Source organism: Saimiri boliviensis, chromosome 12 (assembly GCF_048565385.1).
Source record: "Saimiri boliviensis isolate mSaiBol1 chromosome 12, mSaiBol1.pri, whole genome shotgun sequence".
NCBI lineage: Eukaryota > Metazoa > Chordata > Mammalia > Primates > Cebidae > Saimiri > Saimiri boliviensis.
Genome location: NC_133460.1, coordinates 51598897 through 51624610, shown reverse-complemented (window position 1 = coordinate 51624610; position 25714 = coordinate 51598897). Strand labels below are relative to the sequence as shown.

Here is a 25714-nt window from a genome sequence, read left to right as displayed (position 1 = left end):
CTGTAATGATTTTCAGACATCTACCCAGATTTGAACTTTATGAACATTGAAGATAAGGTATTATTTTATAAAATTAAGTGACAGAAGAAGGGGAACCTTACTGATAAGACTTTTTGGGTTTCACTTGAATGAATAAATGTACCTGCCATTTTTACCTAATTTATTCTTCCAGCATAGTTTCAGACTCTGGGGTACAAATTGTTTTGGCCTATGAAGTCTGACATTGTCTATCCTGCCAGCATGCTTCTTGACTTGCCTGCTTTTTTGTTTTAGTCTTTTAGATATGAGCTGAATATTATTGAGAACTTTATATATAACTGGACTCAGGCAAAGGAGCAAATGGAGCTTCATAGCAGAGCCCACAGCTAATCATATCCTTGAAAGTTCAGGTGTGGCTTTAGCATTTTCTCCTCTGGGAATAATTATCAATTCTAATGAAGTATTACAGTCTCTTCATAGGTATTTAAGAGTATAGACTGGAAAGTGTGTTATGTGCTCCCATTAGATGATTAATACAGAATGAGTAGATGACTTTCTAAACGAGGCAGAGATTTAACCAGTCAATCATAATTATTTATTGAGCACATGCAGTGTGGCCCAGCTCTGTGTGTAACACAGACACAGTAAACAAAACCAGGCTGCTGGGCTTGGTGGCTCACGCCTGTAATCCCAGCACTTTGGGAGGCCAAGGTGGGTGGATGACCTGAGCTCAGGAGTTTGAGACCAGCCTGGCCAACATGGCAAAACCCCATCTCTATTAAAAATACAAAAATTAGCCAGGCATGGTGGCACATACCTGTAATCCCAGCTAGTGGGGAGGCTGAGGCAGGAGAATCTCTTGAACCTGGGAGGTAGAGGTTGCAGTGAGCTGAGATTGTGCCGCTGTACTCCAGCCTAGGCAACAGAGCAAGACCCTCTCTCAAAACAAACAAACAAAAAAGCACACACAAGGCAAAGACTCTCACATAGATAGAAATATATAATGTGAGAAAGAGAAAACTATTTTCAAAAAATAAAGGACAGGCCAGGTGCGGGTACAACGGCTCATGCCTGTAATCCTAGCACTTTGGGAGGCTGAGGCAGGCGGATCACCTGAGGTTAGGAGTTTGAGACCAGCCTGCCAACATGACGAAACCCCATCTCTACCAAAAATATAAAAATTAAATGGGTGTAATGGCTCATGGCTATAGTCCCATCTACTTGGGAGGCTGGGACAGGAGAATCGCTTGAACCCAGGAGGCAGAGTCTGCAGTGAGTTGAGATCGCACCACCTCACTGGGTGACAGAGCAAGACTTCATATAAAAAAAATAAAGGACAATATAATGCAAAGCATACTCTTCTGTTCGGTCTAGACCTTACCTACTGTAATAGTGCTGAAGATTAGAGAAAGTTTACTATGTTTTAGAAAAATCAGTAAGTAGGGTATTTGTACAAGGAGATGAAGGGGAACAACATGCCAGGCAAGGAAAATGGCATAAAGGTAAGCCTAAATGCTTAGCATGAAACCAGTCTTCTTTTACAACCAAATCTTGTCCAAACTGATGAAAGTTTCCTTTGGAATACATGTCTAAAATAGATTGGATTCTCCTTACTGTAGAAGGTCTTATGTTTATATTTTATTGCTATGAAAATTGGCCAGGCGTGGTTGCTCACGCCTGTAATCCCAGCACTTTGGGAGGCTGAGGCAGGCAGATCACCTGAGGTCAGAAGTTCAAGACCAGCCTGGCCAACATAGTGAAACCCTGCATCTACTAAAAAATACAAAAATTAGCCAGAAATGGTGGCATGCTCCTGTAGTCACAGCTAGTTGGGATGCTGAGACATAAGAACCGGTGGGGAGGAGGCTGCAGTGAGCCAAGATCATACCAGTACACTCCAGCCTGGGCAACAGAGCAAGAGTCTGTCTCAAAAAAATAAATAAATAAAAATAAATGAATAGGGCCGGGCACGGTGGCTCAAGCCTGTAATCCCAGCACTTTGGGAGGCCGAGGTGGGTGGATCACGAGGTAAAGAGATCGAGACCATCTTGGTCAACATGGTGAAACCCCGTCTCTACTAAAAATACAAAAAATTAGCTGGGCATGGTGGCACGTGCCTGTAATCACAGCTACTCACGAGGCTGAGGCAGGAGAATTGCCTGAACCCAGGAGGCGGAGGTTGCGGTGAGCCGAGATCGCGCCATTGCACTCCAGCCTGGGTAACAAGAGCGAAACTCTGTCTCAAAAAAATAAATAAATAAATAAAAAATAAATAAAAAATGAATAAAGATATTGACTTGGTTTTTAATTTCTTTTTCTTTTCTTTCTTTCTTTTTTTTTTTTTTTTGTGACACAGGGTCTCACTCTCGCCCAGGCTGGAGTGCAGTGGCATGATCATAGCTCACTGCAGTCTCAAACTCCTGGACTCAAGTGATCCTCTCACCCCTGCCTCTCAAGTAGCTGGGACTATAGGCATACACTACCATGACCAGCTAATTTTTAATTTTTTGGAGAGTCAGTGTCTCACTATGCTGCCCAGGCTGTTCTAGAACTCCTGGCCTCAAGCAGTACTCCTACCTTCCCTCCAGAAGTGCTGGGACCACAGGCGTGAGCCACCATGCTTGGCCTTTATTTCTTCATTTTTATTTTTATTTATTCAGTTACTCACAATAATGAGGAGATAATCTACTATGGATCACTAAACCCAAAGTAAATCCTGTATCTTTATTATTATTATTATTTCCTAACAGCTTTTCACATTGGTTACTGCTTTCCACAATTTGCCACATCTTTAGGAAAAATCAGCATATCAAGTCTGGTATAGGGATCTTTAGGTGTTGAGTATATGAACAAGCTAAATCTCCAGCTCTCTTAGGAATGCTGAAAGCTGTCAGCAATGCTAGGACAAAAGGGGTGTGGGAATGTATTGTGTTAATATTTCATCTAGGCAGTAGATCCCAGTGTGCTCTTCAGTGGAGTTACAGGAAAGCGAACTGACACTCAGGTGAGAGAAAATAGCAGGTTGCTTTCCTACTGCAATTAGTCCTTGGTTCTCATATCCTAAAATTGGAGCTGTTATATTTTATTCTAACAGACAATCTGTTTCCAAAACTCTTACATATGACATTCATATGAAAAGAAGAATGTCCTTGAACTCTGAGTAATGGTGAGCTTCTTAAATCTCAGAGAAGTATGTAACACAAGACTAGGGTTTTTTCCAAGTTATTGAAAGCAGAAATTGGATATAAGATCTTCTGCTTGCTAAAGAGTTATCCTAAAGGAAAAGTAGCGTGAAATTTTTAGCGATTTCATATGGAAACATTAACTTCCTAGATTAGTTGGAATATTAAATAGCAGTTATATTGTTTAGGAATACAAACTTTTGTTTTAAACTATTGAAAATAATAAGGTACTAAAAAAGGGAGGCAGGGCATGGGCTTTAACTGTGGTGCTGATGCTTCCTGTCTCAGGTGAAGTTGGAGGCTCATCGTTTTGGGTTTATTATTATGTTTCATAACTTGTCTGTTATATGTATTATTATGTGTTTGTCAGATACTTCACAATACAATTTTAAAGAGCCCATAATTTATATTTCAAAATTTTGTTTCTAGGGATCAATTCCTAAAATAATGATGATAAATTAAGTTCAGAAAAAGTTTATCAGAGCAGTATTTATCATAGACAAAAATTGAAACAGACTAGATGTCTAGTACCATTTTTTAAAATCTTGTCTTTTTCAAGAAGGGATTTCAGGAAGCCGTAGAAAGTACAGTCAGTGAGACAAAAGCAAAAACTTGCTGACAAATTAAAGAGGAAAGTAAAAGAAAGCCTAACTTTCTTTTAAGAAAAGTTAAGTAAGGTTAGTATGAAAAGTGTTTCGCAACATCTCCTGTTGTAGAAGTGGCCCACAAACTTGACTCTAAGCTTTCAAGTGACCAGGATAACAAGGAAAACATAATTCATGTTGCCTTTAAAATAAGAATGTATCAACTGTTCTGATACTGAGACCAGAGAGAAATTTCTCTCTACATTAACTGTGTGGGTAAGTTATTTCACTTTTCTCTGTCTATAAAATAGAATAATACTAGTACCCGTTATATAGCAGTGTGAGAATTATCAAAGATAAGTTCCTAGGACAGCACCTGGCAAGCATAAGCACTCATGTTACTGATTAGCCAAAATGAATGGCATTCTCAAACTATCCTTATAGAAATCAGTATCATGAAAGTAGATATTAAGAGATAAACATAGAGATATTCCTTGCCTTAGATAGGAAACCCTCCCAACAATAGGACAAAAGTGTTGTGAATTTTCTGGTGTTTAGTCTGTTTATTCAATACATATTTATTGAGCTCTTCCTTTATGCCAGGTTTTCTGTTCGATAATTACTGCACGGGTACAGGTTATTAAGTTGGTGTTCTGCCTCAAGCAACTCTAAGTAGTTTTACTCTTGAAGTCATTCTAATGTGTTCAATAATAAATAAAATTAATTGCTACATTTATTGAATTTATTTTCCTTTTTTTTTTTTGAGGCAGGGTTTCACTCTGTCACCCAGGCTAGAGTGCAGTGGCACGATCTTGACTCACTGCAACCTCTGCCTCCCAGGTTCAAGCGATTCTCTTGCCTCAGCCTCCTGAGCAGCTAGGATTACAGGCACCCACCACCACACCCAGCTAATTTTAGTATTTTCAGTAGAGACAGGGTTTTGCCATGTTGGCCAGGATGGTCTCGAACTCCTGGCCTCAACTGATCCTCCCACCTCGGCCTCCCAAAGTGCTTGGATTACAGGTGTGAGCCATCATGCCTGGCCCATTTATTGAATGTTAATTGGGCATCAATCCCTGTACTAATTTATTTACATATTATCCCATTTAATTCTTGCAACAACATTTTGAGATCACGAATATTATCTCCATTTTTTGGTGAGAAGATTTTGAAGCCTTGGAATAGATAAGGCACTTCCTTGAAGCCACAGCCAGCAAGTATGGGTTCAGGTCAGAATTGTGAATTCCTGATTGTGAAGTCCATATTCACCTCAGTGTATTACCTTCTGTGGAATGAAACCAGAACGTTTCAAACCCTGAAACCTTTTGTTCCAAATCTAAAATATTTTTCCCTGACACCTTCAGTCAAATATTTCCTGACTGCTATTATCTTGTAATAAATTCCTGCATCAGTCTTATTATCTTCGTAGTTTTGGCTGTCAGGCTGGAGGGTAAACCTTTTCCTGGTCTGACTGTTCTGATTGGTACTCATCATTTAGTCAGTTGATTTGATCACCAACCTGAAATTTTTTCTTAAAAACCAGTTTAAAATGGAAGGAGGCCAGGTGTGGTGGCTCACGTCTGTAATCCCAGCACTTTGGGAGTCTGAGGCAGGTGGATCACCTGACATCAGGTGTTTGAAACCAGCCTGGCCAACTTGGTGAAACTCCATCTCTACTAAAAATACAAAAAATTAGGCATGGTGGCTGGTGCCTGTAATCCCAGCCACTCGGGAGGCTGAAGCAGGAGAATTGCTTGAACCTGGGAGGCAGAGGATGCAGTGGCCATCGTGCCATTGCACTCCAGCCTGGGCAACAAGAGTGAAACTCCATCTCAAAAATAGGATAGGACAGGACAGGACAAGACAGGACAAGAATGTTTGGATTGGAAGTAGAAAGCTCTAGCGGTTGAGTTTGGTAATCTATAATCTTATGGACCAAGACTCTAATGAGTTGTTTTGGCCCTTGCTGAGGGCATTAAACTGTGTTGCCTCATTCCAAATTGTGAACCTTCTTCCTCAGTTTGCCAGCTAGTCAAAAGACAACCTTACTAGTGTTTGCAGTAAAGATGCCTCTTCAAAGATCAAGAAAATTCAGGCTCTCTGCAGTCTGACCTAGGGCTCTTTGGTGTCCCTTGTCAATTGCAGTAACAGATTTCAGTTAGAACTATAAAATGTGTATGTCATGCTCACTGGGTAGGTTTACAGTGGAGAACTTTGCCTGTAATCATTTTTCCTTTAGATAGGCATAACACAGTTATTCTGAGACTCCTGATAGTAGCGTCAGTGGCATGGTTAGGACCTCAAAAGCCATATACTGTTAGATTCAAAAACAGATGTGTTCAGCTCAGCAGCTTGAGATCACTATCCAATCTTGCATTGCACAGTTCAGATACTAGAAAAAGCCTATCAAGAAATTTATCATTTTTTTAAAAAGATTTTTTTAATAGAGATAGGGTCTATGATGCTGAAGCTAGCTGGTCTTGAATTCCTGGGCTCAAGCGATCCACCCATGTCAGCCTCCCTACGTGTTAGAATTATAGGCCTGAGCCACTGCACCTAGCCCCCAAAATTTATCATTCTGAAAACTTGTATGAGGAGAGGATTTATTCTAAGGGATGGACAGAGTATCTTGAAAGATAACTGTGTGAAAGCGAAGAACATTAAGGTTTACATTTGTTGGATACATTAACCTCAGAAGTCTCCAAAAAATGAAGACCCACTTGCAGATACTGATTTCTTTTTCCTTTTACTATGTTTCTAACCTTACTTTTGGTCTTTGTTCATAATACATGTTTTCTTCCTTTTCTGGCTTCCCATCCTTAAGTCATTTCATCTAGATACATGCAGACCATCTGTCCTTCCAAAACAACTAGGGATGGGGTGGGAACAAGAGGCTCAGTGTGAACTGAAAGCCAGGAAAAACCTTGCAGTTTGTTGGCTCCTTGTAGCCTACCCTGCAGCCCCCTGGGGAACAACAGGGGAAAAACAGCTTGTATCCATTTGAGAAAGTGGCATTGGCTGCCGAAGGGGAAATGTGAGGCTGTTAAGCTCTCTTCCTAGACGCGGAAAAACAATGCAGATGGTGGGTGGTGTGCTGGAATGCACACATGCTGTGCCTCAGGATCAAACACAGTGGAGGTTTTTAATTTTCATTGAAGTAGAACATCAGAGGTTCCAACATTAGTGGAAAATAGGTTGAATAAAATAAAATATAAGCCAATAATTTGAATTGCTTCCAAATATGCAATTAGAACTTTTCTACATCATGATAATTTTGTAATAGCCTATGTCTTTCCTCAAAAGATCCTCCCATGACCTTGGGGATTGATTACATGCATATGGCACCCCAGGAGTGCATCCACAGGATTGTCCCATCTTAAGACATCAGTTGAGTATCCATTATCTAAAATGCTTGGGACAGCATTGTTTCTAATTTTTGGATTATTTCAGATTTTGGAACATTTGTGTTACACTTACTGGTTGAGAATCACTAATCCAAAAATCCAAAATTCAGGCCAGGTGCTGTGGCACCTGTAATCCCAGCACTTTGGGAGGCCCAAGGCTGGCAGATAGCTTGAGCTCAAGAGTTCAAGAACATCCCAGGCAACATAGGGAGACCCCGTCTCTACAAAAAAATGCAAAAATTAGCCAGGCATGGTGGTACATGCCTATAGTCCCAGCTACTCATGAGGCTAAGGCAGGAAGATCACTTGAGCACAGGAGATGACGGCTTCAGTGAGCCGTAATTGTGCCACTATCATCTAGCCTGAGTGACAGTGCGAGACCCTGTCTAAAAAAAAAAAAAAAAAAAAAATCCAGAATGCTCCAATGAGCATTTCCCTTTTGCATGATCTTTGAGCATTATGTTGGTGCTCAAAAAGTTTTGGATGGCCAGGCACAGGGGAGCGTGCCTGTAGTCCCAGCTACTCGGGAGGCTGAGGTGGGAGGATCACTTGAGCCCAGGAGTTCTGGGCTGTAGTGCACTAAGCCGATTGGGTGTCCACACTAAATTTGGCATTAATTTGGTGAGCTTCTGGGAGCAGGGGACCACCAGGTTGCCTAAGGAATGGTGAACCAACCCAGGTCAGAAATGGAGCAGGTCAAAACTCCTGTGCTGATCAATAGTGGGATTGCGCTTGTGAATAGCCGCTGCTCTCCAGCCTGGGCAACATAGTGAGACCGAATCTCTAAAAAAAAAAAAAAAAAAAGTTTTGGGCCGGATGCAGTGGCTCATGCCTATAATCCCAGCACTTTGGAAGGCCAAGACAGAGGGATCACCTGAGGTCAGGAGTTCAAGACCACCCTGGCCAACATATAGTGAAACTCCATCTCTACTAAAAATACAAAAATTATCTGGGCATGGTAATCCATTCCTGTAGTCCCAGCTACTTGGGAAGCTAATGCAGGAGAATTGCTTGAACCTAGGAGGCAGAGGTTGTAGAGAGCCAAGATCATGCCACTGTACTCCAGCCTGGGTGACAGAGGGAGACTCTGTCTCTCAGCAACAACAGAAAAAAAGTTTTGGATTTTGAAGCATTTCAGATTTGGGGTTTGGGGATTAGCAATGCTTAACCCTGCATACACTTGACCCCTACAGCCACATAATGTCTAGCTGTTGCCCTTGAAAATTTAACCCTAATGAAGGTCCTTGAGATACTACCTTCCAAGTTCCCTAGCCTTAGCATAGTAGGTCTTTAGTTAATAAAGTTTGAACAAATAGGACATTAGTTCAAGTCTGTTTCCATTAGCAGTTTTGTGTGTAAAGAAAAAACAGCTCTCGGGCTGGGCATGGTGGCTCACACCTGTAATCCAAGCACTTTGGAGGCCAAGGTGGGTGGATCACCTGAGGTCAGTAGTTCAAGACCAGTCTGACGAACATGGTGAAACCCTGTCTTTAAAAAACTAAAAAAAAGCCGGGCGTGGTGGCTCAAGCCTGTAATCCCAGCACTTTGGGAGGCCAAGGCGGGTGGATCACGAGGTCGAGAGATCGAGACCATCCTGGTCAACATGGTGAAACCCCGTCTCTACTAAAAAGACAAAAAATTAGCTGGGCGTGGTGGTGCGTGCCTGTAATCCCAGCTACTTAGGAGGCTGAGGCAGGAGAATTGCCTGAACCCAGGAAGCGGAGGTTGCAGTGAGCCGAGATCGCGCCATTGCACTCCAGCCTGGGTAACAAGAGCGAAACTCCGTCTCAAAAAAAAAAAAAAAAAAACTAAAAAAAAAAAGAAAAACAGCTCTCCATGGCTCCCTCCAGCCATGTTTAAGACCTTAGAAATAAGGCAGTCCTACCTCAGAAGAGCCTAAAAACCTAAAAGTAGAGGTGCTGCCCAAAATCAAATTACAGAGCTGAAGTAGTAAGCTTTGAAGTGGCCATACTACATGGACAAACAGAAATTGATGGTTGTTAAACCCTTTCAGATTCCAGTCACTTAAAAATAATCATGATAGAGCCCATTACCAAAAGACAAGTCTGAGTTTTCAAAGAACAGTAGTAAAAAAATACTAATCTGAGCATTGGAATTGTTGCTTGGGCATCTGGAAATTGCACTGGAAATTGACTTTACTGTCTGAAACAACAGAGGCGAGGGCTTGTGCCCCTGTGGAGAATAGATAGTAAGGGCATTTTGTAAGTCTTGAGCAAGCTGCAGCTGCTGCCAGTGTTACAACAAGAACATTTTCAACCATGAATCCATCTGGTGAGATAAAACTGAAAATTCATCTAATTCCAACATATGGGATTGCCCCACAGCTGTGAAATCTTCCAGATAAGGACAGAATGAACACTTTTAAATCACTGAAGTCTGGCATGGAGAGCAGGGAGCACAGCCTTCTTTCACATGCCTTGAAGAAGCCCATAGATGCACTTTTACCCAGGTATCAGATTTCACTGAAAATCTGATTTAAACATTGCAAAAAGTATGCCTGTTTAGAAATTTTTGTCAGTCCTCCACTTTGTTTCAGGATGAAAAATTGAGCCATAAATCAAACTTAACTTGAATCCTGAAAACTTCTGGTATTGTCAAAAATTAATCAGCTCTGTAGAATGAAGGTGTGACAAACATGAAATATTGAGTGGTTGCGTTGAAAAAGAGGCTTTCACTTAATATTGATGATGTTCATTTTTTTGGATATAGTTTTGCTTCTCATTTAAATGTGACTAAGCCCCATGGCTGTATAAGTTTATTCAAAACAACACAGTGCTGTTCAACAGAAAGAAGATGTACTATTGCTCAGAAACAGGAAATGGTGTGGTGTTGAGAGATAGTCTTTGGACCCAAATAGGGCTGAGTTCAAATCCCAGCTCTGTCACATGTAGCTGCATGTTATCTCAGTTTTCTCATCTGCAGAGTAGAGCTAATAATATCCTCTCCATAGACTGTTATACTGATTAAACAAGGCCAGGCACAGTGGCTCACACCTGTAATCCCAGCACTTTAGGAGGCCAAGGCAGACAGATTGCTTGAGTCCAGAATTCGAGACCAGCCTGGTAACATAGTGAGACCCCCATCTCTATTTTTTAGAAAAAAATAATTTAAAAAACATACGAGTAAGGTACCTGGCCCATAGTACATGTTCAGTAAATGGTCACTGTTAAGCCAGGCATGGTGGCTCATGCCTGTAATCCCAGCACTTTGGAAGGCCGAGGCCAGTGGATCACCTGAGGTCAGGAGTTTGAGACCAGCCTGGCCAACATGGAGAAGCCCTGTCTCTCCTAAAATTACAAAAATTAGCCAAACATGATGGTGTGCACCTGTAATCTCAGCTACCCAGGAGGCTGAGACAGGAGAATCACTTGAACCTGGGAGGCGGAGGTTGCAGTGAGCCAAGATGACGCCATTGCACTCCAGCCTGGGTGATGAGTGAAACTCTGTCTTAAAAAAGGAAAAAAAAAATGGTCACTGTTATAGGTTGGTACAAAAGTAATTGTATTAAAATACAGTTGTATGTCTTGCTCACTGACACAGTCTCACCACTGAGGAAACAAACTTAGATGTTTATCAACTTACCGAGCTAGCTGAAGAAATGAGAACTGAAAAAGAATTCACTCTTAACTTTCTTATTTCGTGTCTTATATGTAAGTCCTACCTCTATCGATGTCCTAACATTTTATTGCTATTTGGGGGAAAACTCGAAAATATATTACTCTTCTTTAAAAGTATACTCTCAAACCTTTATGAATTTTTTAGAAATAAATATTATTATCTTTAAAGCAAAATTAGGAATGCTTCTGTTTTCAAGATAATCAGGATATCAGGACATTGCTGAGTCTGGGTCTATTTAGTAAACGTTATCAATCTGTTCCATTAACCATAAACATCCAGAGGCTAGGAATACCTAACTTACTGGGAATGCAGCCCAGCAAGTCCCAGCCTCATTTTTCCTAGCTCTCACTCAAGGTGATGTTGCTCTGGTTTGACTGTCTCTGACAATAGTAAGTGGCAGATCTAGGATAAGAACCTAGATCTTCTGTTTCTTCGTTTTCCCGTATCTTACTGAGAAATGTAGCTCAAAAATACAGTCCCAGTCATTAGCTATTTTCTGCCATCAAACACAGCTGATCATTTCCTGTTCCATGTCAAAATACTTTCCGTTGACCCCAGGAACACTCTTTCTGTTTCCCTCGCAGTTTGAACGCCATGACCCTGTGGATGGGAGAATTACTGAGAGGCAGTTTGGTGGCATGCTACTTGCCTACAGTGGGGTGCAGTCCAAGAAGCTGACCGCCATGCAGAGGCAGCTCAAAAAGCACTTCAAAGAAGGAAAGGTAGGTAGCTTTGGCTGGAGGAAGAAAAGAAACCATGGGAATGTATGGTTATTGTGTAGTATAAAGGTACTAACATAATGATGAGAATGTTTCATGAACCAACAATTACACCTAATTCATTTCTGGTACCTGAGGTCCAAAGGGAGAAAAGGAATAGGCAACAGGTGAGGAAGAGGAGAGCATCCAGAATCACCCCAGGTTTTTTGTTCAGGAAAGGGTGGCACAAACTGAGATTGAGAATTTTAAAAGAGAGACTGGTTTATATGGGAAAATAAAGAGTTCAGTCGTGAACATCTTAAATTTAAGATGCCTGTGGACTAAAGTAGAGATGATCAGCAGGCAGCTGCATATTCACATTACCTCAGAGGTCTGAGATAGATTTGGGAATCATCAACACATATTAGAATTACAACCATAAAAACAATTGCCCAAGGAGGATGTTTTGCAGAAAAGAACTGTGGGTCAACAACAGAATCCAATGGGACACAAACATTTAAGCAGCTCAGGAAGCAAATCTAGAAGAAATGGTTAGAGAATATTCTAATGGATCATGCCTGTAATCCCAGCACTTTGGGAGGCCGAGGCGGGTGCATCATTTGAGGTCAGAAGTTCAAGACTAGCCTGGCCAACATGGTGAAACTCCATCTCTACTAAAAACACAAAAATTAGCAGGGCATGGTGGCATGCATCTGTAATTCCAGCTACTCGAAGGCTGAGGCATAAGAATCATTTGAAACCAGGAGGCAGAGATTACAGTGAGCAGAGATCATACCACTGCACTGCAGCCTGGGCAACAGAGACTCCATCACACACACACACACACACACACACACAAAACCACAGAGAATACCTAAAGAGAGTAGTGAAATCAAAGCCAAGGAAGTAGAGGGTTCGAGAACTGAAGGATCTAAGGTGTCACATATAACAGAGAGGATCCTGTAAGCTAAAGGTGGTAACATCCATTGGTTTTGGTGAAATGGCAGTAATTGGTGACCTTTGAGAGGGGTGCTTCATTAGAGTGGTCTAGTTGGAAGGCTTATTTGATTAAAAGTACAGAAGCAGCGGGCGCGGTGGCTCAAGCCTGTAATCCCAGCACTTTGGGAGGCTGAGGCGGGTGGATCACGAGGTCGAGAGATCGAGACCATCCTGGTTAACATGGTGAAACCCCGTCTCTACTAAAAAAGTGCAAAAAATTAGCTGGGCATGGTGGCACGTGCCTGTAATCCCAGTTACTCAGGAGGCTGAGGCAGGAGAATTGCCTTACCCCGGGAGGTGGAGGTTGCGGTGAGCCGAGATCGCGCCATTGCACTCCAGCCTGGGTAACAAGGGCGAAACTCCGTCTCAAAAAAAAAAAAAAAAAAAGTACAGAAGCAGAGAAAGGAGAGAGGAGGTGCTGGAAAGTTGGAAATCACAGAGGCAAATTCTGAGGCAGTGTATTAGCCTACTTGGCTGCTGTAACAAAATACCAGACTCGGTGGGGGGCAGGGGTGGCTTTAACAAGAGCAATTTATTTTCTCAAACTCCTAGAGGCTACAAGCCTGTGATCAAGGTACCAGCTGATTTGGTTTCTGGTAAGAGCTCTCTTCTGGCCTTGCAGGTAGCTGACTTTTCAACAGGCTTTCCTCAGTGTGTGTGCATGCAGAGAGAGAGAAATCTCTTTGGTGTTTCTTCTTATAAGACACTAACCCTCGCAGATTGGGGCCCCATCCTTGTGAACTCATTTGGTCTTATTATTTCCTCTCAGGCCCCATCTCCAAATACAACCACATTGGGCACACTGGGGGTTAGGGAGGGCTTCAGCATATGAATGGGGTGAGGGGTGAAGGGGAGTCACAAACATTCAGTTCATAACAGGCAGGAAAAACAAACCTGGCATGTGTGAAGAACTGAAAGGGGACTAGTTTGGATAGAGGGTACTGAGCAAAAGGGAGAATGGCCTGAGCTGAGTTCAGAGAGGGATACGAGGACCAGAACATGTAGGACTTCATAGGGATGGAAGGAGTTGGGAGTTGACGCAAAGTGCAATGGGACACCATTAAAGAATTGTGAGTAGTGAAATGACATGGTTGTATCTACGTTTAAAGAGACAACCCTAGCTGTTTTATGGAAGATAGTTTGGAGAAGAGCAAGAATAGAAACAAAAAGACTGATGATAAAGCTATTAGAATTTAGGAGGAGATGAGTTAGAGTTTTTTGAGCAGCCTTGAGGTTGGAGATCATGGATTTGTGGAATACTAGCAACACTGCTCTCTAGAGGTACCCTTCAACACCAGCTACACCTGGTGCAAGGAAAGAAAAGATGGCGGCCAGATGTGGTGGCTCATGCCTGTAATCCTAACACTTTGGGAGGTCAAGGCAGGCAGATCACCTGAGGTCAGGAGTTCAAGCCAGTCTGGCCAACATGGCGAAACCCTATCTCTACTAAAAATATAAAAATTAGCCAGGCATGGTGGTGGATGCCTATAATCCCAGCTACTTGGGAGGCTGAAGCAGGAGAATCACTTGAACCCAGGAGGGCAGAGGTTGCAGTGAGCCGAGATTACATTTCACTCCAGCCTGAGAGAAAGAACGAAACTCTGTCTCCAAAAAAAAAAAAGAAAGAAAAGAAAAGATGGTAGGACTGAGTCAGCATCTGAAAGTGAGATGAACAAATGGAAGCAGACGAGTTAAAAGGTCAGGCCTCATAGGACACGATGGCTTATGCCTGTAATCCCAGCAATTTGGGAGGCCAAGGCAGGAGGATCACTTGAGCCCAGAAGTTCAAAACCAGCCTGGGCAAAATGGTGAAACCCTGTCTCCACAAAAAATACAAAAATTAGCCAGACATTGTGGCACATGCCTGTAGTCCCAGCTACTCAGGAGGCTGAGGTGGGAGGATCACTGGAGCCTGGGGAGCTTGAGGCTGCAGTTAGTTATGATCATGCTGCTGCACTCCAGCCTGGGTGACTGAGTAAGACCTTGTCTCTAAAAAAAAAAAAAAAAAAATTGCCAGGCACGGTGGCTCACGCCTGTAATCCTAGCACTTTGGGAGGCCGAGGTGGGTGGATCAGCTGAGGTCAGGAGTTCAAGATCTGCCTGGCCATCATGGTGAAACCCCATCTTTTAAAAAAATAAAATAAAATCAATTCAGACCTCTAAGAGAACACACACACACAAAGCAGTGCTAGGGCTAGAACCCAGATCTTCTCATTCCCTGCCCAATACTCTTCTCACTGGACAAGGGCTACCATTTGGCAATGAGCAAGAATCTAACCTGGCACTAAAAATGTTCCATGAGAGACTGCCAAGTGTATTAGTCCATTCTTATGCTGCTATTAAAAACATGCCTGAGACTGGGTAATTTGTAAAGGAAAGAGGTTTGATGAACTCACAGTTCCATATGGCTGGGGAGGCCTCACAGTCGTGGTGGAAGGCAAAGGAGAAGAAAAGACACATCTTACATGGTGGCAGGCAAGAGAGAAAGTGTGTGCAGGGGAACTCCTCTTTATAAAACTATCAGATCTTGTAAGACTTATTCACTATCACAAGAAACAGCACAGGAAAGACCTACCCTCATGATCAGTTACCTCCCACCAGGTGCCTTCCACAAACATTGGAATTATGGGAGCTACAGTTTGAGATTTAGGTGGGGACACAGCCAAACCGTATCACCAAGGTAATGTGGTGTGGTAGGCATGAAGATGGAAAGACTTGAGATCAAGTTCTGCCTCAGAGGTTTCCATAGTCATTAGATAAATCACTTAACCTTATTGGCCTCATGAAGAGAGAGGCTTATCCTAGATGTTCACTATAAGGGCCCTTCTAGCTTTAAAGATTCAATAATTGAAAATAAGATAGCAGATTCCTATTGCTTGTCCCAGTTTTCTTAGTTAGTCTTTGTGCAAGAAATCTTACATGCGTAGCATTGCCTCAACTTGGTGGAAAGTCCTTCTTATCTGCTAGAATTTTTCCTCCTTGTCTTGGATATTGAAAAGTTGAAAGAACCTCTGAACTAGGCTATGGGCTACAAATGAGGGCAGGCTGGGCTCTGAGAGGAAGTGTCAGCTTCTCTGAATTCAGTCCAGCCTTTTCCCACAGCAAGTATTCCCTTGGCTGTCGGGAAAACTCATCATTAATGGAAAGTGACAGAGAAAAACATTTATCTCCCATAGAGCACTTCTACACTACCTGCTACTTAGTTCATATCTGTTGGAAATGATAGTTTCAGAAAATTGATTATGAATGTATAGGTGGATTTTTTAGCCCCTGTGCTGGAAGCTTAGTGTTTGTATTCAGACATACTCCTTTATTTTGACCAGGCTTATTTTTAAAGTTGGTCCAGATATTGATTGGACTTTATCTATCATGATAGGTGAATTCATATTTCATTATGAATTTATGCTTAAAAGCAATAAATTGGGCATTGGTGGCATCCCCCTTGAAGTAATAGAGTAACTGAGCATTGACAGGAGTTAACTTAGGATCTGACGACCTTGCTAAAGAGCTCTGAAATGAAAGGACAAATTTTGACAGATGATGAAAATCTGCGGTGTTAAATAACTTTTGGCCCAGAATTTCTAGTCTGCGTTAGCAAAGAGATTAAGATTGATCGTCCTCTCATGTTGATTAAATAGTTTGTGAATAGCCGGGCGCAGTGGCTCAAGCCTGTAATCCCAGCACTTTGGGAGGCTGAGGCGGGTGGATCACGAGGTCAGGAGATGGAGACCATCCTGGTCAACACGGTGAAACCCCGTCTCTACTAAAAATACAAAAAATTAGCTGGGCATGGTGGCACGTGCCTGTAATCCCAGCTACTCAGGAGGCTGAGGCAGGAGAATTGCCTGAACCCAGGAGACGGAGGTTGCAGTGAGCCGAGATCGTGCCATTGCACTCCAGCCTGGGTAACAAGAGCGAAACTCCGTCTAAAAAAAAAGTTTGTGAATATAGCAATTAACTCAAGTGAGTGTTAATGAAGGGTCTTTGCTCATAAGGTTACCGGCCATCTCTCTACGACCATTTCCTATAAAAAGGGAATTACAATCTGCCTTCTGATTACTTCTTTTATTCTACTTTGGATTTGTTAACATGAAAATGTAAGTTTTCATTTGGCTGACATTAATCAGTTTCTGTGTGAGATTCTGTATCAAGATATCAAACAAGACCTAAAGGATCGAAGGTCCTAGGGGTGGTATTAAATTTTTGCATATAAATTAATGACCATTCAATGTTTCACAGCCATTTTTCTCTTTCTTTCTAACAGCCATGTTAGATACTGTGCCTTTAAGAATATAGAGACAGAAAGAGAAATTAATGACCCATTCAGAGGCTGGTCTAAAATCCAAGGCTTCCTATTGCAGATCTTGCCTTTTCCATAAGAAAGTGCTTTTTCTCCTAATCATCCTCTTCCTCTAAAGCAGTGCTTCTCTACAATAGGATCACTTGAGGAATTTTTAAGGAATGTGGTTGTTGGGGCCCTCTTCAAACCAATTAAATCAGAGCCTTAGTAGCTGAGGCCAGGCATCAGTGTTTGGGTTTTTGTTGTTGTTGTTGTTGTTATTGTTTTTGTTTGTTTGTTTGTTTTGTCCCTCCAGATTAGCTATACTGCATTATGTTTTGGGGTTTTTTAAACCCTCTGCATGAGAAATTCCAGAAGTGTTTCTTAAAGGGTGATACAGTTTGGCTGTGTCCCCACCCAGATCTCATCTTGAATTGTAGTTCCCATAATCCCCATATGTCATGGGAGGAGTAGGTGGGGGTAATTGAATCATGGATGGTTTCCCCCATCCTGTTCTCGTGACAGTGAGTTAGTTCTCACAAGATCTGATGGTTTTATAAGAGGCTTCTTTGACTTCACTGGGCACTCATTCTTCTTCCTGCCGCCATGTAAAGAAGGACATGTTTGCTTCCCCTTCTGCCATGATTGTAAATTTCCTGAGGTGCCCCTAGCCTTGTGGAACTGTGAGTCAATTAAACCTCTTTCCTTTATAAATTACCCAGTCTCTGGTATGTCTTTATTAACAGCATGAGAATGGACTAATACGAAGGGTCCCCAGGTAAATCTAATGCGCAGCGAGGCTTGTGAGCTACTGCCCTAGAGATGCAATGTGCCATCAGTGTCTCTAGTTGTTTTATCCCTAAATAATTGTTTGAAGAACTGGGGAACCTGCCATGCTTGACAAAAATTACTCTATTGATGCTCTGAACAACCACCATGTTTTTATTTAACAAAGAGTTTTCTGAGACTTCATAAATGTAATTCACAGTGGTGATCCTCTATGTTTATGAGTGCAGATACTACGAACTAATAATTTCTTAAGGATGAAATTGAAAATTATAATCAGTTCAATGACAGACATTGCTGTGTACAAGACCCTAAGCCAGGTGCTGTGAAAAAGACCATCCCTTATCCTTACAACTATATATATTTCTTAGGTCTGTAATAGTCTAGTAAGAGAAAAATATGTATGCAAAGAACCCTATAATTCCATATTCACATTTATATTCAATATTTATTGAGCACCCACTATGTGCCAAGCACTCTTCTAAATACTGGGAATGCAATAGTGAGCACACCAGTGTCTGCCTCATAGAACTTAGCATTCCTAGTGGAAGGAAACAGATTTTAAACAAATATAAAGCAAGTCAACTCACTTAGCTTTGAGCTTCTTGAAAGCAGTACCTTGTTCGTCTTTGCATGTCCTCTGTATAGTGGTAAATGCTTGTCAAATGCAATGATAAATGTGTTGAATGCTCTATTAAAGGTATGAGAGCTTTTTGGAGCACTAAGGAGAAAGATTCGAGCCAAGTGAAGAGACTCAGTAAGATTTCTTGGAGGAAATGCCAAACTTGACCTTAAACGTGGGGTAGGATTTTGACAAGCAGAAGTTATAAAGACATTTGCTTTTGCTAAGTGTTTCCTGTTGTAGCCCTATCCCCAACAGCCTTCTGTGTGTATCATTGCTTATGAATACTGCTACTAGCCATTAAGCAGTTAGTACTTATCAAACACTTCTAATAAAACTATTAGATGGTTAAGTTTCCATACTATCTGTAGATAATATATGGAAACTCTCCTTTTTCACTTATTCTCAGATATTTGAACCACTTTAGTCATCTATGGAATACCAGATTCTAGAAACTGCTAGCATAGCCCTTGAAAACTCGTTAACCCCACATATTAGGTGCCCACCAGGCACTATGTAGTATAACATGCGAAATGAGGCCATAAAACTAAAAAGTCTAGAACTCTACATTTTATTTTATTTTTTTTTACTAATTAGCTTTGAAACCTGTACTTCTCCCAAAGGAGTACTAAGCTGTGAATTACTGTTAAGAGATTTAGTTTTATGAGTTTTCCCTTTATTATTTTCCGGTTTTTTTCCCCACAGTGAGTTTCATTTATATCAACCTTTTTCCTATTCCCTATCCCTTAAGATCCCACACGTATCAGAGAAGAGAGCCTACTTCAGAGCTTAGTATAAATTCATTATCACTGGTTCTGTTAGTAATGAGCCTGCCAAATTACTAAAGCCTCCTACCTACCACTTATTGCATACTTTCCATGTACTAGACATTTTATATATCTTGTCTGTCTACCTGCTTGGTAGATAGAATTATCATTTTTCAGATGAAAAATAGTCCTCCAATCCTTAGTTAACCTGAGATCACACACTGTCTTAGGAGGGTGGCACCAGGATTCGAAGCCTTACTCTTTTTTTGTTTTTTGTTTTTTGTTGTTGTTGTTGTTTTTTCTGAGACAGAGTCATACTCTGTCTCTCAGGCTAGAGTGCAGCGGTATCTCGGCTCACTGAAACCTCCGCCTCCCAAGTTCAAGTAATTCTCCTGCCTCAGCCTTCCGAGTAGTTTGGATTACAGGTGCCCACCACTGTACCTGGCTAATTTTTGTATTTTTAGTAGAGACAGGGTTTCACCATGTTGGCCAGACTGGTCTCAAATTACTGAGCTCGTGATCCACCCGCCTCAGCCTCCCAAAGTGCTGGAGGCGTGAGCCACCACACCTGAACTTCAAAGCCTTATTCTTATTCCAGAGTCCATAATCTTCTTACTAATCATCCTATTTGTTGCTACTCCTTATTCTCCATGGTTTAAATAAGCACAGGTTTTTAGGGAAACAAAACCAATGTTGCCAGGTTCCAGCCTAAGGTTCTTAGGAAGATAGCTAGAAAAGTAAGTTATGGAAGCAGATGGTGGAGGACTTTAAATCCCAGGCTAAGAAGTTTGGGGGTTTATCCAGTTGACAGCAGGAAATCACAAACATGTTGTAAGCAGGAGGGATGAAGATAAGAAGAAAGTGATGTTTCCAAAAGATTAGATACTTGTAGAAATGTAAAGTAACAGAAATTGTATAATTTCATCTGTTGCCAGGCAGCAGTTGAAGAGAAGTCTGGGATTTGCAATAGGAAGATGCATTATTAGAGCAAGACAAGCATAGTAATACCTCTGAAAGGTACTCAAGAAATCGGTAACATGGGCCACATGTAGGACAGGGTTCAGAAAGAATTGCTTTGTACCTGGTATAAAAATATTAATTAAACTTGTTTTAAAACTAAGCAGGAGAGGCTAGCCGCGGTGGCTCACACCTGTAATCCCAGCACTTTGGGAGGCCAAGGCAGGTGGGTCATCTTAAGTCAGAAGTTCAAGACCAGCCTGGCCAACATGGTGAAACCCCATCTATACGAAAAATACAAAAAATTACCCGGGCATGGTGGTAGGTGCCTGTAATCCCAGCTACTTGGGAGGCTAAAGCAGGTGAATTGCTTGAACCTGAGAGGAGGCAGAGGTTGCAGTGAGCCAAGATTGCACCATTGCACTTCAGCCTGGGCAGCAGAGCAAGACTCTTGTCTCCAGAAAAAAAAAAAAAAAAAAAAAAAACTAAGGAGATTGAGTTGAGGATAGACGACAAGATTGGTGAGAGGCATGGGATATAAGGAAGGAAGGAGACATTTTTTTCGGTGGGCCATAGACAGAACTTGGGCAATTAGACTGGCTCCTGGTAGATGGATTTGGTACAACTGATTAAAAGGCAGGACAAGGGAGTCATCATTACGGTGTGTTTGCACTCGTCGTGGCCTGTCAGCACTAGATATCTCGCTTTACAGCTGACTCCAAAGGAAGCTAAATTTTCCTTTTCTCATCTATGACTTTTTTTGAGGTGTAATTTATATACTGTAAACTATCCATTTTAACTGTACAATCCAGTGATTTTTAATAAATTTGCAGTTACACAATTACCTACCACTACCTTCCAGTTTTAGAACATTTCCATCACCCCAAAAAGATCCTTCCTGCTAGCTTTCAGCCAGTCCTCATTTCTACCCTACCCCCAGGAAACTATAAAACAGCCTTCAGTCTCTATAGACTTGCCTTTTCTGGACATTTCATATAAATACAATAATATAATAATAAGGTAGTCTTTTGTGTCTAGTTTCTTTTACTTAACACAATATAATTTTTAAGTTTATGTAGATGCTTATATTAATAATTTTTTTTCAGTTATGAGAGTTAACTTAAGAGATTAGTTTATTATTTTCTATTGCAGAAGAGTAAATAGTATTTTATTGTTTGGATACACTAAATTTTATTTATCCATTCACCAGTGGATGGACATTTGGACTGTTTCCAGTTTGGGCTGTCATGAATAATGCTGCTATGAACATTGCATACAAGTCCTCCTGCAGACCTGTGTTTTCATTTTTGTTCAAGATTCCTAGGAGTGAAATAGTTGGGCTGTATGGTAAATTTCATTTTTTGAGAAATTGCTAAACTGTTTTCCCAAGCTGCTGAACCATTTCACATTTCCACATGAATGTACAAGAGTTCCAGTTTCTCCACACTCTCATCAATACCTGTTGATGTCTGTCTTCCTTATTACAGTCATTCTAATAGGTGTGTAGTAGCATATCATTGTGATTTCAATTTGCATTTTCCTAATGATGCTGAGCATTGTGTCATGTACTTACTAGCCATTCACTTGTCTTGTTTGATAAACTGTTCAAATCTTTTTTTAAAATCAGATTGTTGGTCTTCCCATATATTGAGTTATAGTAGTTCTTTATATAATTCTAGATACAAGTCCTTTTTTATTTTTATTTTTTGAGATAGAGTCTCCCTCTGTCACCCAGGCTAGAGTGCAGTGGTGCCATCTCAGCTCATTGCCACCTCTGCCTCCCAGATTCAAGCAATTCTCCTGCCTCAGCCTCCTGAGTCGCTGGGATTACAGTCCCCCGCCACCGTAACTTGGCTAATTTTTATATTTCTAGTAGAGATGGGATTTTACCGTATTGGTCAGGCTCGTCTTAAATTCCTGACCTCAGGTGATCTGCCCACTTTGGCCTCCCAGAGTGTTGGGATTACAGGCATGAGCCACTGCGCCTGACCTGGATGTAATTCCTTTATCAAACATATGATTTTCAAGTATTTTCTCCTAGCTTATAATTTATTTTCTCATTATTTTGAAGCACAAAATTTTTTAATTTTGATGAACCCTAACCAATCAGGTTTTTCTCTTTTATGGCTTGTGCTTTGGGTGTCATCTAAGAACTCTTGCTTTACTCAACGTCATGAAGATTTTCTCCTGTGTGATTTGCTTTTTTTTTTTTTTTTTTTTTGAGACAGAGTTTTGCTGTGGCCCAGGCTGGAATGCAATGGAATGATCTCAACTCACTATAACCTCTGCCTCCTGGGTTCACGCAATTCATAATTCTCATTCCTCAGCCTCCTGAGTAGCTGGGATTACCGGCGTGTGCCACCACACCTGGCTAATTTTTGTACTTTTAGTAGAGATAGGGTTTCTCTGTGGTGGCCAGGCTGGTCTCAAACTTCTAGGCTCAAGTGATTTGCCCACCTTGGCCTCCCAAAGGGCTGGGATTACAGACATGAGCCACTGTGCTCAGCCTCTCCTGTATTTTATCCACTGCTTTTTGAGACAGTTTTGCTCAGCTGGAGTGCAGTGGCGTGGTCTTGGCTCACTGCAACCTTCACCTCCTGAGTTCAGCGATTCTCCTGTCTCAGCCTCCCAAGTAGCTGGGATTACAGGTGTGCACCACCACATCTGGCTAACTTTGTATTTTTAGTAAAGACAGGGTTTCACCCATTGGCCAGGCTGGTCTTGAACTCCTGACCTCAGGTGATCCGCTCATCTCAGTCTCTCAAAGTGCTGGGATTATAGGCATGAGCCACCGCGCCTGGCCCTGCTTTTAGTTTTGAAAGACAATTCTATTTACTTGCTTAACAACTTTCTAATGTTAAATTCATTTTTAAACAACCTAAAGAAGTATCTCTATTGTCTACAAACTATTATTAATCTTACCTTCTTTTTAGAGTCACCTAAAGCCCAGTTTTATATAAGTCCATCTTTCCAAAGGTAGATAGATAACCAGTTTGTTGAACAATTAGTCACAGAGTAACTTCTCTGTTTTCCCCCCACAGTATGTCAAGAATATCCCTTTATTGCAAAGCCTAAGAGACAGTTCCTTTTCACAATTATGTCTGCAGTTCAAGTCACCTGCCAATAGATTGCTGCATATGCTGTAGCCTTCTTGTCCAAACAACTTAATTTGCAATAAATATATCCTTTCACTTTCCATTTTCACAGCCACAAAGCTTATGTTATAGTCTTACTCTAGCTTTTTTCTAATAGCCCTCTGGATTTTTACTATAGTAATTACCAAAAAGTAAGAATTTTGTGACTGACATCATCTTTTCTTTAAGGAGACCTATCTAAATTTTAAGCTCCATAAAAATTAAGGCCTGTGTCCAGTGCAATTTTATTTCCCTCACTGTTCTTGGCATAATGCTAAGTGGTTAGTAAGTGCTCAATAAATTTTTTATTATATCTTTGTGATAAAACTATAGTGTTGTATATTTGGATTTAATAGTTATATAATGTGATTTGCAGCCCACTGTTTTTCTAAATCATCAAATGAATAGCCGTTCAGTTTATATTGTTCTCTCTCTGTCCTCAGATAATTCTCAGCATAAGCACTCTGGTCTTGAGCTGTAATATTTGATGTTTCACAGTGTTTGTTAGAAACTAACAGACATTAGAAATTGTTTATCATCACAGTGGGACACATTTCCTCTACCATGCTCTAACTGTTTTAGGAATTTTATTTTAACCTTTTAGCCTCAAATACCCTTTCAATAACTTAGTCCCTTAACTCACCAACCCCTACAGGATTTTATACCTTAATAAGAAGAGTAAAAGAGTTTTAGCATGTTGTGTGCATATGTGTGTTGCATGTGGTAAAATATACATAACAAATTTACCATTCTAGCCATTTTTAAGTGTACAGTTCAGTGACATTAAGTACTTTACATTGTTGCGCCACCAGCACCATCCATTTCCAGAACTCGTTCATCTTCCCAAACCAGAAATCCTTACCATTAAACAATAGCTCCTCATTATTCTTCTCCCCAGCTCCTGACAACACTATTTTTGACTACTCTTAGTACCTCATATAAGTTCAGTCATGTAGCATTATCTTTTGTCCTTTTGTGGCTACTTTATTTCACTTGGCATAATGTCTTCAAGGCCAATCATGCTGCAGATTGAGTCCAAATCTTCCTTTTAAAGGCTAAACAATATTTCATTGTGTGTATATGCCGTATTTTGTTTATCCATTCATCCATCGATAGACTATTGAACTGCTCCACCTTTATGTGTCTTTTGATGGAGGGAAAAGGAAGATTAGTATCCATCCAGGAGCAATGATATTGTACAACCTGTACTTCTAATCCTTTGGGATTCTCCTCTAAATGTTGATTCTAGCCAGTGCCTACTTTAAATAGCATACTGTGGCATCCATAATGAAACCTAACTCTGGATACTCTGAGGCAAAGCCAAGAGAGTGACCTCAAATTAGGGAAAAAGCATATAATATAGGCCTTCCAGTCCACTACCAAAAATTACAACACTTGGTACATAGTAGGTACTCTATAAATGTTTGAATAAATGCTAAGTAGAGACACACCACTGTTCATAATTGCCAAAAGTAGCCCAAGTAGAATTAACAAATTGTGGTATTCACACAATGAAATACTTTATAGCAATAAAATTAATGGACTACAGATACACACAAAAGCATGAACAAATCTTAAAGAGAGAAGCCATAGATAACAGAATGTCTACTGCATGATTCCGTTTATACTGTTCTACAACAGATAAAATTAAACAACTGTTTTTGTAAATATGCTGTTTACATATAAACATGCTATTTTTTTTAAAAAAGCAAGAACATGAATTCCCTAAAAGACAGAATAGTGGTTTTTGTCAGTGAGGGTTGCGCAGGAGCTGGAGCTTATGATTAGGAAGGGATATATTGGCGGGAGGGACGAAGCTTCTGGAATGCTGATGATAGTCTGTTCCTTGACCCAAATGAAGGTTCTATGGGTATTCACTTTGCAACAGTTCGATGATGAGCTTTACAATTATGCACCTTTCTACATAGTCATTGTATTCCATAATCAAGTTTTTTAAGTTCTATGATTCTAAGGAAAAAAATTATAAAAGATCATGTGACATAATTATACAGTCTTTTTTGCTGTGTTTTGTTTTTGAGATAGCATCTAGCTCTGTCACCCAGGCAGGAGTGCTGTGGCACAATCTCAGCTAACTGCAACCTCTGCTTCCCAGACTCAAGCAATCCTCCCAACTTAGCCTCCCAAATAGCTGGGACTACAGGCACACGCCACCACACTCAGCTAACTTTTTTTGTATTTTTTTAGAGATGAGGTTTTACCATGTTGCCCAGGCTGATGACTGAGTTCAAGTGATCCTCCTGCCTCAGCCTCCCAAAGTGGTGGGATTACAGGCATGTGTCACTGCACCCAGCCTTATACAGACTTTTAGCTTTCAGTTTGATGAGATAAGAAAGATACAGTTGACCCAGTTTGGAGAGTACCAGGAAAGAACTGTAGATTGTATTTAGATTTCCTTATTACTGAGTTCCTGATGTGAGTTCTGGACTCTGTAGTTTGAGGAAATGGAAATTGTAAGAGGAACAGCACCAAGTAGAAGCCAGTCTACATCTGCAGCCCATTAAGGACCTGATGCTTTATTAAAAAGCATTAACTTCAGTGTCTCGGACATCTAGGACATTGCCATGTTTTCCCTTCTTAGAAACTGCATTCATTTCCATCACAGCATGATGTGTGGGAAGCAGGGAAAAGGCAAATAGGATAAATCTTCCTCCCTATAAAGGAAT

General features: G+C 40.9%; 1 protein-coding gene across 3 annotated transcripts in view; it reads left to right on the top strand.

The window, feature by feature from the left end:
- Nucleotides 1-25714, top strand: part of MICU1 (mitochondrial calcium uptake 1) — a 224373-nt gene that overhangs the window by 167453 nt on the left and 31206 nt on the right. For all 3 annotated transcript variants that reach the window (XM_074382370.1, XM_010339272.3, XM_003928615.4), the window contains one exon: nucleotides 11373-11510. In XM_074382370.1, coding sequence (XP_074238471.1) covers nucleotides 11373-11510 — 138 coding nt within the window. The remainder of the gene's footprint in view (nucleotides 1-11372; nucleotides 11511-25714) is intronic.